The sequence below is a fragment of the Macaca mulatta genome, chromosome 16, assembly GCF_049350105.2.
Source record: "Macaca mulatta isolate MMU2019108-1 chromosome 16, T2T-MMU8v2.0, whole genome shotgun sequence".
NCBI lineage: Eukaryota > Metazoa > Chordata > Mammalia > Primates > Cercopithecidae > Macaca > Macaca mulatta.
In genome coordinates, this window is record NC_133421.1 from 17,341,836 (window position 1) to 17,359,267 (window position 17,432).

General features: G+C 38.9%; 1 protein-coding gene across 1 annotated transcript in view; it reads left to right on the plus strand.

The window, feature by feature from the left end:
- Positions 1-17,432, plus strand: part of LOC697042 (uncharacterized) — a 49,712-nt gene that overhangs the window by 14,933 nt on the left and 17,347 nt on the right. Inside the window, exon 4 of the mRNA XM_028836042.2 lies at positions 17,223-17,349. Coding sequence (XP_028691875.2) covers positions 17,223-17,349 — 127 coding nt within the window. The remainder of the gene's footprint in view (positions 1-17,222; positions 17,350-17,432) is intronic.

A 17,432-nucleotide genomic window follows, 5' to 3' on the forward strand; every position in this document is an offset into this window, starting at 1 on the left:
GAGTGTGTATGTCCAGGAATTTATCCATTTATTCTCGATTTTCTAGTTTATTTGCATAGAGGTGTTTATAGTATTCTCTGATGGCAGTTTGTATTTCTGTGGGATCGGTGGTGATATCCCCTCTATCAGTTTTTATTGCATCTATTTGATTCTCCTCTCTTTTCTTCTTTATTAATCTTGCTAGCAGTCTGTCAATTTTGTTGATCTTTTCAAAAAACCAGCTCCTGGATTCATTGATCTTTTGAGGGTTTTTTGTATTTCTATCTTCCAGTTCTGCTCTGATCTTCGTCATTTCTTGCCTTCTGCTGGCTTTTTAATGTGTTTGCTCTTGCTTCTCTAGTTGTTTTAATTGTGATGTTAGGGTGTCAATTTTAGATCTTTCCTGCTTTCTCTTGTGGGTATATCATGCTATACATTTCCCTCTACACACTGTTTTAAATGTGTCCCAGAGATTCTGGTATGTTGTGTCTTTGTTCTCATTGGTTTCAAAGAACGTCTTTATTTCTGCCTTCATTTCGTTATGTACCCAGTAGTCATTCAGGAGCAGATTGTTCAGTTTCCGTGTAGTTGAGGGGTTTTGAGTGAGTTTCTTAATCCTGCATTCTAGTTTGATTGCACTGTGGTCTGAGAGACAGTTTGTTATAATTTCTGTTCTTTTACATTTGCTGAGGAGTTCTTTACTTCCAACCATGTGGTCAATTTTGGAATAAGTGCGATGTGGTGCTAAGAAGAATGTATATTCTGTTGATTTGGGGTGGAGAGTTCTGTAAATGTCTATTAGGTCTGCTTGGTACAGAGCCAAGTTCAACTCCTGAATATCCTTTTTAACTTTCTGTCTCATTGATCTGTCTAATGTTGACAGTGGGGTGTTAAAGTCTCCCATTGTTATTGTGTGGGAGTCTAAGTCTCTTTGTAGGTCTCTAAGGACTTGCTTTATGAATCTGGGTGCTCCTGTATTGGGTGCATATATATTTAGGATAGTCAGCTCTTCTTATTGAATTGATCCCTTTACCATTATGTAATGGCCTTCTTTGTCTCTTTTGATCTTTGTTGGTTTAAAGTCTGTTTTATCAGAAACTAGGATTGCAACCTCCGCCTTTTTTTGTTTTCCATTTGCTTGGTAGATCTTCCTCCATCCCTTTATTTTGAGCCTATGTATGTCTCTGCACGTGAGATGGGTCTCCTGAATACAGCACACTGATGAAGCTTGACTCTTTATCCAGTTTGCCAGTCTGTGTCTTTTAATTGGAGCATTTAGCCCATTTACATTTAAGGTTAATATTGTTATGTGTGAATTTGATCCTGTCATTATGATGTTAGTTGTATTTTGCTCGTCAGTTGATGCAGTTTCTTCCTAGCATCGATGGTCTTTACAGTTTGGCATGTTTTTCAGTGGCTGGTACCGGTTGTTCCTTTCCATGTTTAGTGCTTCCTTCAGGAGCTCTTGTAGAGCAGGCCTGGTGCTGACAAAATCTTTCAGCATTTGCTTGTCTGTAATGGATTTTATTTCTCTTTCACTTACTGAAGCTTAGTTTGGCTGGATATGAAATTCTTGGTTGAAAAGTCTTTTCTTTAAGAATGTCGAATATTGGCCCCCACTCTCTTCTGGCTTGTAGAGTTTCTGCCGAGAGATCCGCTGTTAATCTGATGGGCTTCCCTTTGTGGGTAACCCGACCTTTCTCTCTGACTGCCCTTAACGTTTTTTAGTTCATTTCAACTTTGGTGAATCTGACAATTATGTGTCTTGGAGTTGCTCTTCTCGAGGAGTATCTTTGTGACGTTCTCTGTATTTCCTGAATTTGAATGTTGGCCTTCCTTGCTAGGTTGGGGAAGTTCTCCTAGATAATATCCTGCAGAGTGTTTTCCAATTTGGTTCCATTATCCCCGTTACTTTCAAGTACACCAATCGGACGTAGATTTGATCTTTTCACATAGTCCCATATTTCTTAGAGGCTTTGTTCGTTTCTTTTTACTCTTTTTACTCTAAACTTCTTGCTTCATTTCATTCATTTCATCTTCAATCACTGATATCCTTTCTTCCACGTGATCGAATTGGCAAATGAAGCTTGTGCATTTGTTACATAGTTCTCGTGCCATGGTTTTCAGCTCCATCAGGTCATTTAAGGACTTCTCTACACTGGTTATTCTAGTTAGCCTTTCGTCTAATCTTTTTTCAAGGTTTTTAGCTTCTTTGCGATGGGTTCAAACTTCCTCCTTTAGCTTGGAGAAGCTTGATTTTCTGAAGGCTTCTTCTTTCAACTCGTCAAAGTCATTCTCTGTCCAGCTTTGTTCCGTTGCTGGCAAGGAGCTGTGTTCCTTTGGAGGGGGAGAGGTTCTCTGATTTTTAGAATTTTCAACTTTCCTGCTCTGTTTTTTTCCCCATCTTTGTGGTTTTATCTACCTTTGGTCTTTGATGATGGTGATGTACAGATGGGATTTTGGTGTGGATGTCCTTTCTGTTTGTTAGTTTTCCTTCCAGCAGTCAGGACCCTCAGCTGCAGGTCTGTTGGAGTTTGCTGTAGGTGCACTCCAGACCCTGTTTGCCTGGGTATCAGGCAGTGGAGGCTGCAGAACAGCGAATATTGCTAAACAGCAGATGTTGCTGCCTGATCGTTCCTCTGGAAGCTTCATCTCAGAGGGGTACCCGGCCGTGGGGGGTGTCAGTCTGCCCCTACTGGGGGTTGCCTCCCAGTTAGGCTACTCGGGGGTCAGGGACCCACTTGAGGAGGCAGTCTGTCCGTTCTCAGATCTCAAACTCCGTGCTGGGAGAACCACTACTCTCTTCAAACCTGTCAGACATTTAAGTCTGCAGAGGTTTCTGCAGCCTTTTGTTCAGCTATGCCCTGCCACCAGAGGTGGAGTCTACAGAAGCAGGCAGGCCTCCTTGAGCTGTGGTGGGCTCCACCCAGTTCGAGCTTCCTGGCCACTTTGTTTACCTACTCAAGCCTCAGCAATGGCGGGCACCCCTCCCCCATCCTTGCTACCGCCTTGCAGTTCAGTCTCAGACTGCTGTGCTAGCAATGAGCGAGGCTCCGTGGGTATGAGACCCTCCAAGCCAGGTGCGGGATATAATCTCCTGGTGTGCCATTTGCTAAGACCGTTGGAAAAGCACAGTATTAGGGTGAGAATGACCCGATTTTCCAGGTGCCATCTGTCACAGCTTCCCTTGGGTAGGAAAGGGTATTCCCTGACCCCTTGCACTTCCCAGGTGAGGTGATGCCTCGCCCTGCTTCGGCTTACACTTGGTGGGCTGCACCCACTGACCCTCACCCACTGTCCGACAAGCCCTAGTGAGATGAACCCAGTACCTCAGTTGGAAATGCAGAAATCACCTGTCTTCTGCGCTGCTGATGCTGAGAGCTGTAGACTGGAACTGTTCCTATTCGGCCATCTTGGAACCACCCCTCTGGCAGTATTTTTAATGATAGTTTTACTAAGTTGTAATTCATATAATTCATAAAGTATTCATTTCAGTGGTTTTTAAATATATCCCCAGATAACCATCACTGTGTGGAATTCCAGAACATTCCATCACCCTCAAAAAGAAGCCCCATACCCACTAGCAGTACTCAATTCCCCCACCTGATAGCCTCTGACAACCACTAATCTTTTCATCTCTATAGATTTGCCTATTCTGGACATTTCATATAAGTGGAATGATATAATATATGGCCCTTTGAGACTGTCTTCTTTCATTTTAGCATAATGTTTTCAAGGCTTATGTGTGTTATAGCTTGTGTCAGTACTGTATTCCTTTTTGTGGCCAAATAGTATTCCAGTTGTATGGATATAGCACATACTGCTTATCCATTTGTCAGTTGATGAGCATTTGAGTTGTTTCCACTTTGGGGCAATTAATAATGATGCTAATACATTTGTGTATATGTTTTTGTGTGAGCATATGTTTTCATTTCTCTTGGTATATACGTAGGGTTGGAATTTTGCTGGATCATATGATAATTCTATGTTAAACCATTTGGGGAACTGTCAGATTGCTTTCCAAAGCAGCTGCGCCATATTACATCCCCACCAGCAATGTATGAGTGTTGCAATTGCTCAACAACACTTAATATTGTCTGGCTTTTTTTATTATAGACATCTCATTGGGTGTGAAGTGGTATCTTACTGTATCTTATGGATTTTATTTTCCGAATTACTAAGGACTTTGAGCATCTTCTCTTGAGCATACTTATTGGTCATTTGTATATCTCCTTTGGAGAAATGTCTATTCAAATCCTTTGACCATTTTTTATTTGGGTTATTTGTTTACATGTAAACACACATTCCTTTTCAGATAAATGATTTGTAAATATTTTCTCACATTCTTTGGTTGCCTTTTTGAGTTTTTAATGATGTCCCTGGAAGCACAGAAGTTTTTAATTTTGATGAAGTCCAAATGATCTGTTCTTGTCTTTTGTCTATTGTGCTTTTGGTGTCATATCTAATAATTCATTGCCAAATCAAAGGTCATGGAGATGTTCCTCTTTTGTTCTTACAGTTTTATAGTTTTACTACTTACATTTAGGTTTATAGTCCATTTTGAGTTAAGTTTTGTTTATGGTCTGAGGTAGAGATTCAGCTTCATTCTTTGGCATGTGAATATTCAGTTGTCTCAGCACTGTTTGTTGAAAAGACTATTCTCTACTCATTGTCTTAGTACCCTTATTGAAAACCAACTGACCATTATAGGAAGGATTTATTCCTAGAATGTCAGTCCTATTCCATTGATGGAAATGTCTGTCCTAATGTCAGTACCATACTGTCTTGAGCACTATAGCTTTGAAGTAAGTTTTGAAAGTATCTTTGAAGTAAGTTTTGAAATTAGGAGGTGTGAGTGCCTCAGCTTTCTTCTTTTTCAATATTGTTTTGAAAAACAAATTCATTTCCAAATGAATTTTAGGATCAGCTTTTCCATTTCAGAAAAAAACAAGCCAGATGGAATTTACGTAAGTCTTGTGTTGAATCTGTTGATCAATTTGGAGAGTAATGCTGTATTCGCAAGATTAAGTCTTCCATACTTCAACATGGGTTGTCCTCCCATTTATTTATGTATTCTTTAGTTTCTTTCAGTTTTGTAGTTTTATAGTTTTCAGTGTGCATATTTTACGCATCTTTTGTTAACTTCATTCCTGTTTTCTTATTTTTGCTGTTATAAATGATTTTTTTTCTTAATTTCTTTTTGAAATAGTTATTGGTAGTGTATGCAAATAATTGACTTACACACACACATATAGATCTTGTATCCTGAATCTTGCTGAACTAGCTTATTAGTTCTAATAGAACTAAATTATGTGTGTATATGCCTGGACTTCTTAGGGTTTTTTATATGCAAGATAACATTAACTATATAGAGAGATTGTATCATTTGCAAATAGAAATTTGCTTTGTCCTTTCCTATCTGGATACTTTGTATTTCTTTTCCTTTTCTAATTTCCCTTGCAAAAATGTAGAATATAATGTTGAATAGAAGTGAGAAGGAATGGCTGGACATGGTGGCCCATGCCTGTAATCCCAGCACTTTGGGAGCCTAAGGTGGGTGGCTCACTTGAGGACAGGAGTTTGAGACCAGCCTGGCCAACATTGTAAAACCCCGACTCTACTAAAAAATACAAAAATTAGCCAGGCGTGGTGGTGCAAACCTGTAATCCCAGCTACTTGGGAGGCTGAGATGGGAGGATCCCTTGAACTGGCGGGGTGGAGGTTGCAGTGAACCGAAATTGCACCCCTGTACTCCAACCTGGGTGATAAGCAAGATCCTGTATCCAAAAAAAAAAAAAAAGAAAAGAAAAAGAAAAGTGAGAAGGGACATTGTTGTCCTGTTTATGAGCACATTCAGCTATTCAGCTGTTTACCATTAAGTATGATGTTAGATGTAGTTTTTCACAGAGAGTCTTTATCGGGTTGATGATGTTTGCTTCTATTTTTAGTTTGTTGAATTATGTCAAATGCATTTTTGAATCTATTAAGATGATTGTGCAGTTGTTCTTTATTCTATTGATTGATTTTTTGTATTACATAAAATACAAAACCTTCTATTCCTAAGATAATTTCCATTTGGCTGTAGTATATGCTGCATTTTATTTGTTGCTGAACCCACTTTGTTAGTATTTTGTTGAGAATTTTGTGTCTGTATTCATAAGGATACTGGTCTGTAGTGTTCATCTGATGTCTTTGTCTAGTTTAGGTAATATTGGTCTCATAAAGTGGGTTTGGAATTGTTCCCTTCCATTTTTTGGAAGAGTTAGTGAAGGATTGGTATTAATTCTTCTTGAAATATTTGGTATAATTCACATGAAGCCATTTGAACCCAGGCTTTTCTTTGTGGGAAGTTTTACTTGTTATGGATCTATCCAGATTTCCTGTAACACTGAGTCAGTTTTGGTAGTTAATGCTTTTCTAAGAATTTGTCCGGTTCGTCTAAGTTCACATACCATTGTTCATAGTGTTCCTTTATAATCCTCTTATTTCTTTAAGGTCAGTAGGGATGTCTTCTTTTTCATTCTGATTTTAGTAATCTGTGTCTTCTCTCTTTTTTTCTTAGTCCCTCTAGCTAATGGTTTGCCATTTTTTAATCTTTCCAAATAACCAACTTTTGCCTTTTTTATTTCCTCTGCTGTTTTTCTGTTCTCTATTTTATCTCCATTCTAATATTTATTATTTCCTTCCTTCTGCTTTCTAAAAAATTTAGTTCACTCTTCCTTCTCTAGCGCCTTAAGGTATAACTTTAGGTTATTGATTTCTTCTTTTTAAATTGTAGACATTTTATAGCTGTAAATTTCCCTCTGAGCACTGCTTTCACTTTCTCCGGCTACTACTGTTGAATTATCTCTTTGCCCCTTCAATTTTATACATTTTTGCTTCCTATATTATGGGACTGTTTTGTTAGGTGAGTATATGTTTAAATTTGTTATGTTTTACTGATACACTTATTTCAATTATACTTTTCAACTCCAAAATTTCCATTTAGTGAAATATCATTCTCATAATTTCTTTTAAATCTTTATACATGGTTTTATTTAGGCCTTTGAACATACTTATAATAGCAGGCTTAATGTCTGTGTTTAATAAGTACAACATCTTGACTTCCTTGGAGGTAGTTTCCATTGATGCTTTATTTTTTACTGTGTGTGGGTCCATGCTTTCATGTTTCTTTGTGTGTTTTAATAATTTTTTGTTGAAAACCAGTTAGTTATTTTAAATAATATAATGTGGTAACTCTGGAAATCAGATTCTCCCCTCTTTAGGGTTTGTTTTTGCAGTTGTTGGTGGCACTGCTGCTATTTTTGTTTAGAAACTTTCCTGAACCAATCTGTAAAGTCTGTATTCTTTATCATGTATAGCCACTAAAATATCTGCTTGGTTAACATGGTGATTAGTTAATGATTAGACAGATTTCTTTATACCTTAAACCAGTAAGTCTTCAGCAACTGCCAGAGGGATCTTTGTATGTGTTGGGCATACATTTTCCTCTTAGGCAGGCAGGTTACAACTCTGACTTAGTCACTTCTTGCTTGTACAGAGCCTCAAGGTGAACCATAGATGAGAGATGAGGGCCTTTTTAGGTTTTTCCTGGGGCTGAGTTCTTGGTGGAAAAAGAAAACAAAACCCAGTACATTGGTTACAGTTTGAATTACACACATGTCAAGTGATTAGCAATAAAGTTTATGAACTCATCATCTCCTACATTTGCCATGTTTTATTATTAGCAGTATTATCTAAAACATGCTTCAAAAACCTAAAGGTTGAAAACGCCAAAGGGATATGTATACATAAGACATGTATGACAAGCATACATATCTAAGTGGTAGTAAAACACCCCAGAGGAAATCTTTCTTCTGATCTAGAACAGACCTTAGCCAGATATGATCTAAGTTGACTTCTTTGCCTGAGTAGTGAGCTACTCAGGGCTCTTAGTTTACTAGACCATAGATCAGAATGATAACAAGGTTACAAGCTGGAATTCTCAATACATACTGCTTGGATTTGAATCTAGACTCTTCTGCTTCTTTGACCTTGGGCAAGACACCTAACATCTCTGTGCCTCACTCTCCTTATTTGTAAATAGCACCTTCCTTATTGTGATGATTCATTCAATACATTATAAGCCCCTAGAGCAGTCTCTGATACTTGATAAGCATTATAGTCACAGAAGTGGGGAGTAGTTTGAATCCCTTTAACCTATTGCCGTCTCTACCAGTTAACCCATGAACAATCACATTTCATCTGTAACCCTTCTCTCACTAATTATTTTGATACAAATACAAAACATTATATTATTTAATCTATTTTATTATATATCTCTGACAATTTTTAAAATTCTTAGTGTTATATAATATTACTATTATTACAGCTAAAAAAGTGAACACTGAACCTTTGTTTCACCAAATACTCATTTGGTATTTGTCTCCCCAGTTGATTCGTATGGTGTAATTGGTTAATGCCGAGACCAGTTCAGCTGGGGAGACCCTAACCCAGCGGCGGCGCTAGAGGAATTAAAGACACACACACAGAAATATAGAGGTGTGAAGTGGGAAATCAAGGGTCTCACGGCCTTCACAGCTGAGAGCCCCAAACAGAGATTTACCCACATATTTATTAACAACAAACCAGTCATTAGCATTGTTTCTATAGATATTAAATTAACTAAAAGTATCCCTTATGGGAAATGAAGGGATGGGCCAAATTAAAGGAATAGGTTGGGCAAGTTAACTGCAGCAGGAGCTTGTCCTTAAGGCACCGATTACTCATGCTATTGTTTGTGGCTTAAGAATGCCTTTAAGTGGTTTTCCACCCTGGGCGGGCCAGGTGTTCCTTGCCCTCGTTCTAGTAAACCCACAACCTTCCAGCGCGGGCGTTAGGGCTGGTATGAACATGTTACAGTGTTGCAGAGATTTTGTTTATGGCCAGTTTTGGGGCCAGTTTATGGCCAGATTTTGGGGGGCTTGCTCCCAACATGTCCCCCTTCTTTGATTTGCAAAGAGATACAAACAAGGGCAGCTTTGTCACGGTGAGCTACTTCTTGCAGGAGTCAGGATCCACATCTGCCGACTATACAAAGACAAACAACACAGGTTAAAAAAACAATCATCATTGAAATTACAGAGCTTCCAAGTGTTTTTATCCATTTTAATGGGTTACTAGCTGTTAATTTGTCTGCAGCTCCTTTAAGCACTCCAGTTCCTGGCATTAAGGTCAGGTGTGCTTGGGATGCTTTAAATATTTGTTCTTTTAATTTTGCTGTATCCAAAAACAAGTTTGTAGAGTGTCCTTCTAGATGCTTTTTTATTCTTTCCCAAATTTTGATCTTATTAAGAGCATTTAATAGTTTCCACAAATCCTTATGTTTAGCTCCTACAATGGGCCATATCATTTGAGGTTGAGGTGCTACTATACCACCATGATTCCAGATCATAGGAACTCTTGCCATACTTCTTATCATTTCTACTATCTGACCATTTTGTTCAGATCATCTGAACATAGTGTGGCCGTGGCATGCAGACTGAGAGGTGCAATTCAAGCTAAACATCCCCTTAGGGGACCAATTAATAATGATTCCATAGGAATCATTGTACAGCACCTCTGCCTGTTCTGCAATGCAATCTTCCTAAACAAGTACGTTCATTTTTTCTAACTGGGTCCAATCCTGTTTACAAATAGGTTTTTGAGGGTGGTATGCCTCAATTATAGGAGCAAATTTGTTATGGTGAATACTGAGATCAGAAAACATGTGTAACTGTGTCATAGAGTGATTACATCCAGGCATTATTGCCAGCCAAGATTGATAAATATGCCCAATAAGTATAATTGTTCTCTGTGTCAGCCCTTATTGAAGGAATACTCATGGCAGTGGTGATAACCACTATCATAGCTACCATTAAATTATTCATTGTGACTGGTTGTCCCGCTTTCCTCAGGTTTTCTTCCACCATCTATGACAGCTTCTTCATCTGTCCCCAGGTGGGTGGCTGTGTTTGACAGGTGACATGACAGTTGGGGTCCTCCTCAGCATCAGCCTCGACATGGCTGCAGCCGGGGGGGTCCTCGGGATCCTCCCAGAGTCTCTTCCTCGGCATCTGGCTCGTAATAAGGTGTCAGGTGTCTTGATGGTATCCAAATCAGCTGTTGATTTTGGCCTGGAAAAACACAAGCATAACCTCTACCCCAAGTTATTATTTTACCTATTTCCCAACTTTTTGTTATTGGATCTCTCCATCAAACCAATAGTTTTGCTTCTGTCTTTGCAGCTGGTTTCTGTAGATGCTGTTCAGCTGCTGATAATATCTGGCCTTTGGGCAGGCTCAACAAATTTAAAGTTAATAATGCTAGATTCAGTTGCATTTGTGGGGTTCTGTATTGTCTGTCTCCCCCTTTCTGCCTTTGCAACTGCTATTTAAGGGACAGATTCTTTCTTTCCACTATGGCTTGTCCTTGAGAATTGTGTGGGATACCAGTAATGTGTTTAATATTCCACATAGAGAAAAATGTAGCTAGAGCTTGGCTAGTATAGCCTGGGGCATTATCTGTTTTAATAGAAGCTGGAATGCCCATCACCTCAAAACACTGCAAAAGGTGGAGTTTAACACAGGCAGAAGACTCTCCTCATTGGCATGTAGCCCAGACAAAGTAAGAAAAATTGTCCACACATACATGTACATAAGCTAGTCTCCCAAACGAGGGAACATGTGTGACATCCATTTGCCAAAGAGTTAGGTTCCAGTCCTTGAGGATTAACTCCTCCTATAAAAGATGAGGAATGTACCATTTGGCAAGTTGGGCATCGCTGGATAATAGCTTTAGCTTCTTTCCAGGTAATGCTGTATCTGCATTTGAGACTAGAGGCATTTACACGGGTTAAATTGTGAAAGTGTCTAGAATTAGATATTGCATTAGCAACTAGGTGGTCAGCCATTTGATTCCCTTCAGTCAAAGGTCCTGGAAGAGGTGTATGAGCCCTGATGTGAGCGATGTAACAAGGGTGCATTCTACTCCTAACTGCTGTTTGTAATTGGGTAAATAAAGTCATCAGTTGTTCATCTGTTTGAAATCATAACTGAGCATTTTCAGTTAACTGTGGGGAATGAACCACGTATGAAGAATCAGAAATCACATTAATAGGCATATCAAAAGCAGTCAATACCTCAATTACAGCTACAAGCTCCACTTTTTGACCTGAAGTATAGGGCATCTGAAACACTTTACTTTTTGAGCCAAAATAAGAAGCTTTACCATTACTAGACCCATCTGCAAAACAATGAAAACGCTTAGCAGGCTGCAGGTTGTTTACTTCAGGAATTGTAAATGCAAACCATTTACAGTCTTGCTCAGCTAAAGGGATAGTAAAGAAACAGTCTTTTAAATCTGTGACTATTAAAGGCCAACTTTTTGGAATTATAGCAGGAGAAGGCAATCCTGGCTGTAATGCTCCCATAGGTTGTATAACTGAATTGATGGCTCTTAAATCAGTTAACATTCTCCATTTACCTGATTTTTTTCTTAATTACGAAAACTGGAGAATTCCAAAGGGAAAATGTTGGAGCTGTGTGCCCATTTTCTAGTTGTTCAGTAACTAATTTCTCTAAAGCCTCTAGTTTCTCTTTACTTAGCGGCCTTTGTTCTATCCAAATTGGCTTATCTGTTAACCATTTTAAAGGTATAGGTTCTGGAGGCTTAACAATGGCTGCCATCAAAAATGATATCCTAATGTTTGGCAAGAACTTTTTAAACGTTGCAAAATTTTTTTCTAGTCCCGTACCAGGGACATACCCCATTTCATGCATCATATGTTGATTTTGAGGACTATATAATTGTTCTGGAATTAGAACTTGTGCTCCCCATTGGTGTAATAAATCTCTTCCCCATAAATTTATAGGTACAGAAGTTATAATTGGTTGAATAGTCCCAGGTTGTCCATCAGTCCCTTCACAATGCAAAATATAATTACTTTGATATACTTCGGCGGCTGTACCAGCTCCAACTATGTTAAATTGAGCAGGTTGAATTGGCCATGCAGACGGCCAGTGCTATAGAGAAATGATTGAAATGTCCACTCCTGTATCTACCAAACCTTTAAATTTCTTTCCCTGAATAGTTATTTCACAGGTAGGGCGTTTATCAGTAATTTGATTTACCCAATAAGCTGCTTTGCCTTGTTTATTTGTGCTTCCAAATCCTCTTGTTTAATTTTACTTTTTCCCATTCCCACATATGGCACAATCAGGAGCTGTGCTATACGCTCTCCTGGCTTTGCTTTCCAGGGAACAGAAGTAGCTATAACGATTTGGAATTTCCCCATTGTAATCTGAATCAATGACTCCTGTATGTATTTGTACCCCTTTTAAACTTAAACTGGACCTTCCTAAAAGTAATCCTCTTGTCCCCCCGGCAAGGGTCCACAGACTCCTGTTGGGACCTTTTGTGGGGATTCCCCAGGCAGAAGGCTTACAGCTTTTGTGCAGCGTAAATCTACTGTGGCACCACCAGCTGTGGCGGAGGACAGACATTGTACAAGGGTGAGGGAATGACCTGAGCTGGAAATGCCCCGGTTTAGAAGGGGACCCAGGACAGGCCCCTCATGGCATTTCCCAAAATCAAGTTCTCTTCTTTATCAAACTTAGAGTGACATTGATTAGCCCAGTGTTTTCCTTTTTCACATTTTGGACATATTTCAGGATCAGCAGTTTTCTTTTTTCCCCTATCTGGTAGCCTGACTTGCTGATTTTTTCTACATTCTTTTTTAGTATGACCATGCTTCCCACAGTTAAAACAAGCTCCAGGAAATGGAGTATTTCCTTTATCCACTCTCGGTCCTGCCATTGCCTGTGCCAACAGAGTAGCTTTATGCACATTACCTCCGATACCATCACAGTCCTTGATATAATCAACTACATGTGCTTTCCCTCTGATAGGTCGCAGAGCAGCCTGGCAATCAGGATTAGCATTGTCGAAAGCTAGTAAGGTAACTGCAACACTGTATCCTGAGCAGCCAAATCTGCAATCATCTTTTTAAAAGACTCCTGTAACTGAGCTGCGAAATCAACGTATAGTTCTCTTGGTCCCTGTTTTATAGCACTAAAGGAAGGGTATTGTTCTCCACCTGAAGTGATTTTTTCCCAAGCTCTAATGCACACTCTGCTAAGCTGTTCTATGGCATCATCCTGCATGACCACTTGTGCATCTCAGCCAGCCCAGCCGCCAACCCCCAAAAGTTGGTCTGCAGTTATATTAATTTGAGGTTGGGCCTGGGCATTGTGAGCAGCCTGAATGTAAGCTTCATTTGCGTACCGAGTTTTACATTGTAAGAACAGGAGTTCTTACAATGTAAGCAGGAGATGTACAATGTAAGCAGGAGATGTACAATGTAAGCAGGAGATGTTCTTACAATGTAAGCAGGAGAATGCTGCTTTACATTGTAAGAGCAAGAGTTAGACAAGCTCCAGTAAGAGCGTCCCAGTCAGTAGGTACCATCTGACTGGAAACAGCAACATTCTTTAACAGTCCCAATACAAAAGGAGAACCTGGTCCATACTGATTTATAGCTTATTGAAATTCTTTGAGTAATTTAAAAGGGAAAGGCTCAAATGTAACTAATATTTCCCTGTTGATCTGGGGGGTGTATTCGAACAGGGAATTGCCAAGCCTCTAAATCACCCTCTCGTCTAGCTTGCTGAATTCCTGCCTGAATAGAACTAAGAGCAGTTGCTCAAGGTGCTGCTCAAACAGTCACTGGGGCAACTACTTTTTACCCAGTGTCCTCCAGAAAAGAAAGATCTGGAGGGTCTTTTTCTTCAAAATAATGTTGAAGGGGTGCAGAAGGGTAGGGATGAACCTCTCCCTCCTTTGCCGCTTTAGCTTTAACTGCAAATAAACATGCTCTGTAACCTCTTCTGTTACTTTGCCATGCTCTCCTTCCTCCTCATCATCAGTGTGAAAAAGTTCCCAGGTGAAACGAACCAGACCCCACACTTGTCCTATTGTTACCCTGACGCTTCTGAGCTCCCTTCTCACTCACCACGGGGATTGCTTTAAGAGTACTCGGGTGTCCTCCAGCTTAGTTTTTCCATTCCAACCATCGCTCCAGCGACCCTTCGACCTGGATTCGAGCCCCCACGAATGGACACCACTTGCGGAGACCAGCTCGGTCAGGGAGACCCTAACCCAGCAGTGCTGGAGGGTTTAAAGACACACACAGAAATATAGAGGTGTGAAGTGGGAAATTAGGGGTCTCACAGCCTTCAGAGCTGAGACCCCCGAACAGAGATTTACCCACATATTTATTAACAGCAAACCAGTCGTTAGCGTTGTTTCTATAGATATTAAATTAACTAAAAGTATCCCTTATGGGAAACGAAGGGATGGTCTGAATTAAAGGAATAGATTGGGTTAGTTAACTGCAGCAGGAGTTTGTCGTGAAGGCACAGATCGCTCATGCTGTTGTTTGTGACTTAAGAACACCTTTAAGCAGTTTTCCACCGTGGGCAGGCCAGATGTTCCTTGCCCTCATTCCAGTAAACCCACAACCTTCCAGCGCGGGCGTTAGGGCCATTATGAACATGTTACAGTGCTGCAGAGATTTTGTTTATGGCCAGTTTTGGGGCCAGTTTATGGCCAGATTTTGGGGGACTTGCTCCCAATAGGTTAATATGCCTCTTAGGTCACTTTTAATGCAGAAGTTTCCCCCTCTTTCTTTTACCGCTTTGTAACTGTTTATTAAAGAAACCAGGTTATTGGTACTTTAGAGCTATGTTGTCTAATACAGAAGCCACTAGCTACATGTGACACTGGACCACCTGAAACATGACTAGTGCGAATTGAGATGGTCTGTCAATTTAAAACACACACAAGATTTCAAAGACAGTATGATAAGATAACGTAAACTATCTTATTAAGAGTTTTTGTTTTGATGCATTTTGAAATAACATTTTATATATTTGGATTAAATAAAACATTATTAAAACTAATTTTACTTGTTTCTTTTTGTTTTTAATGTGGCTACTAGAAAATATAAAATCACCTATATGGCTTGCTTTTTATTTTTATTGGACAGCATAAATTTAGTATTTCACAAGATACGGATTTTACTGATTACATCCCCATGGAATTATTTAACATGCCCCTCTGCCCCATCTGTATTGCTTTTAAATTGTTAGTTAGATCCTTGATCAGATTCAGAGTTTGATGTTTTTTGTTTATTTATTTTTTTTTAAACAGCGTCTCTTTGTTGACCTCCTGGGCTCAAGGGCTCCTCCCATATAAGCCTCCCAAGTAGTCGGGACCACAGGCACGCACCACCATGTCCAGCTAATTTATTCTATTTTATTTTTTGTAGACATGGGGTCTTCCTATGTTGCCTAGACTGGTCTTGAACTCCTGGGCTCAAATGACCCTCCTGTCTTGGCCTCACAAAGTGCTGGGATTACAGACATGAGTTACTGCACCCGGCTGAGATTTTGATTTTTTAAAATATTTTCAGCAATGTCATTTCATATTGCTGGTATATGCCACCAGAAGACGTACACCATCAAACTGAGGCCTTTCTTTTATGTTAGCAGCTGCTGATGGTTCTTTAATTCATTAGAAGTTGCAAATTGTGATGTTCTAATTCTTTTGTTCCTTCTTCATTTATTAGTTAGAGTACTTCCATAAAGAAAAACCTTCCCTCATCAACTACTTAATTATGTTTGATTATAATACAAACTATGTATACTTTGCATAGGTAAGAAAGGATGAAAGTTTGATTCTTTCTCTTTACTTACCGGTTTCCAGGTATTCTCCAAAAATGATAGATGAGATTTTTAAAATAATGAATCATGAATATAACTGTATTAGATATTTTTTAAATCCATTGCAATTATTATCCTTATTGATGCTCAAATTGTCACATCATTCGCCAGTGGAAGCCTCTTCAAGTTGTTTCCTGTGTCTTATATATGACCCTAGTAGTCTTTGATACCTTCCTTGCTTTTTGATGTGTCAGGGTGTTCTAGGCCCTGGTTCCTTTTAGGCGGAAGTAATATTTAGAGCTTACAGTCTGGTTTGCATAGTGCCACCTTATTAGTTATGGTTTCTGGGCCTTTTCAGTGGCTGAAGCTAGGAAATATTTTTTTCCCCTTAAAATGCTTCATGAATCTCTAGTGATACTTCCTATTCAAATTCAGAACTATGGAGTTTTTAACCTAATCTTATCAATAGTACATTTCTGTCTTCTTTCTCCCATGCCAAATGTATTAGTTCTCAATGGCATCAGTATGCTGATTTGCTTTATCCAGCACTACACACACAACAGTACATAATAGCATGTCTGTCACTATAATTAATATGATTATTTACTGAAAATATTTTGGTTTTGTTTTTATTTTGCAGTTATTTTTCTCAGGGTGTATCTTGTGAGGTATATACAGAAAACTTACTCTATTAAAATCACTCAAAATAGTTCCTCTCTAATGAATGAGTATGCTACCACCTGGTTTCATGTTACTCTTAATTTTTAAGGATTTTTTTTAAATTTTATTTATAATATAAAGTATTTAAATGGTCCAAAAGTCCAATCTACAAAACAAATAGCCAAAGGAGTCTAGCTTTCATTCCAGTCCTCTCTGCTCCCTCTTTTCTCCAGTAGGTAACCATTAAAAATGTTTATGGCCTAGTCTTCCATTTTTTAATATGTGTATATATCCTGACCAAAGAACTTCCCCAAAGTTCCTTGATTTTTTATTTTTCTTTTTCAAAGAGAAAGCTTATAGTATTCTATATCCATAATACAAATGATAAAATATATCTTTTAGTAAGTCATAGTCTATAGATTAGAACTGAAAGAAAATTGATATTTTAGATAAGCCAGGGTTTTAAGGAAGAAAGATGATTTGGGTAGAAACTGCTCGCTGTTATCAAATATTTTAAATACTTTCTAGGGAAGGAGGAAACTATGCTGTTTGACTCCAGATAATATAGTGGAGCCAATCTTTATAATTGATAGGAAGCCAGACTTGGTCTGAAAAGAAATTCTGCTATCAGATGAAACTCTGAAGATTATATAGGCAGCATATTATGGCTTCAAGTTCTTGTCACTGGAGAGATTGATACATCCTATAAGGGATGAACTGGTTGACCTACATAATCATTTGGTGATTCTGGTTTCTGGGGCTCTTCCCCAGTTTTTAATGTATAATTCTGCCTAACAAGTCTAATTGTATAGTCTCTAAATGATCACAGTGTAATTGTTTTAGGAATCAGTGACATTTAAGGATGTGGCTATAGACTTCACATTGGAGGAGTGGAGATTGATGGACCCTACACAGAGGAACCTGCACAAGGATGTGATGCTAGAGAATTACAGGAATCTGGTCTCCCTGGGTAAGGATAACTTCTCTTCTGTGTTGATTGATCTGCCCATTTGACCGGGTTTGCCAAAGATAAAAGGCCTCTAAAGTATTTAA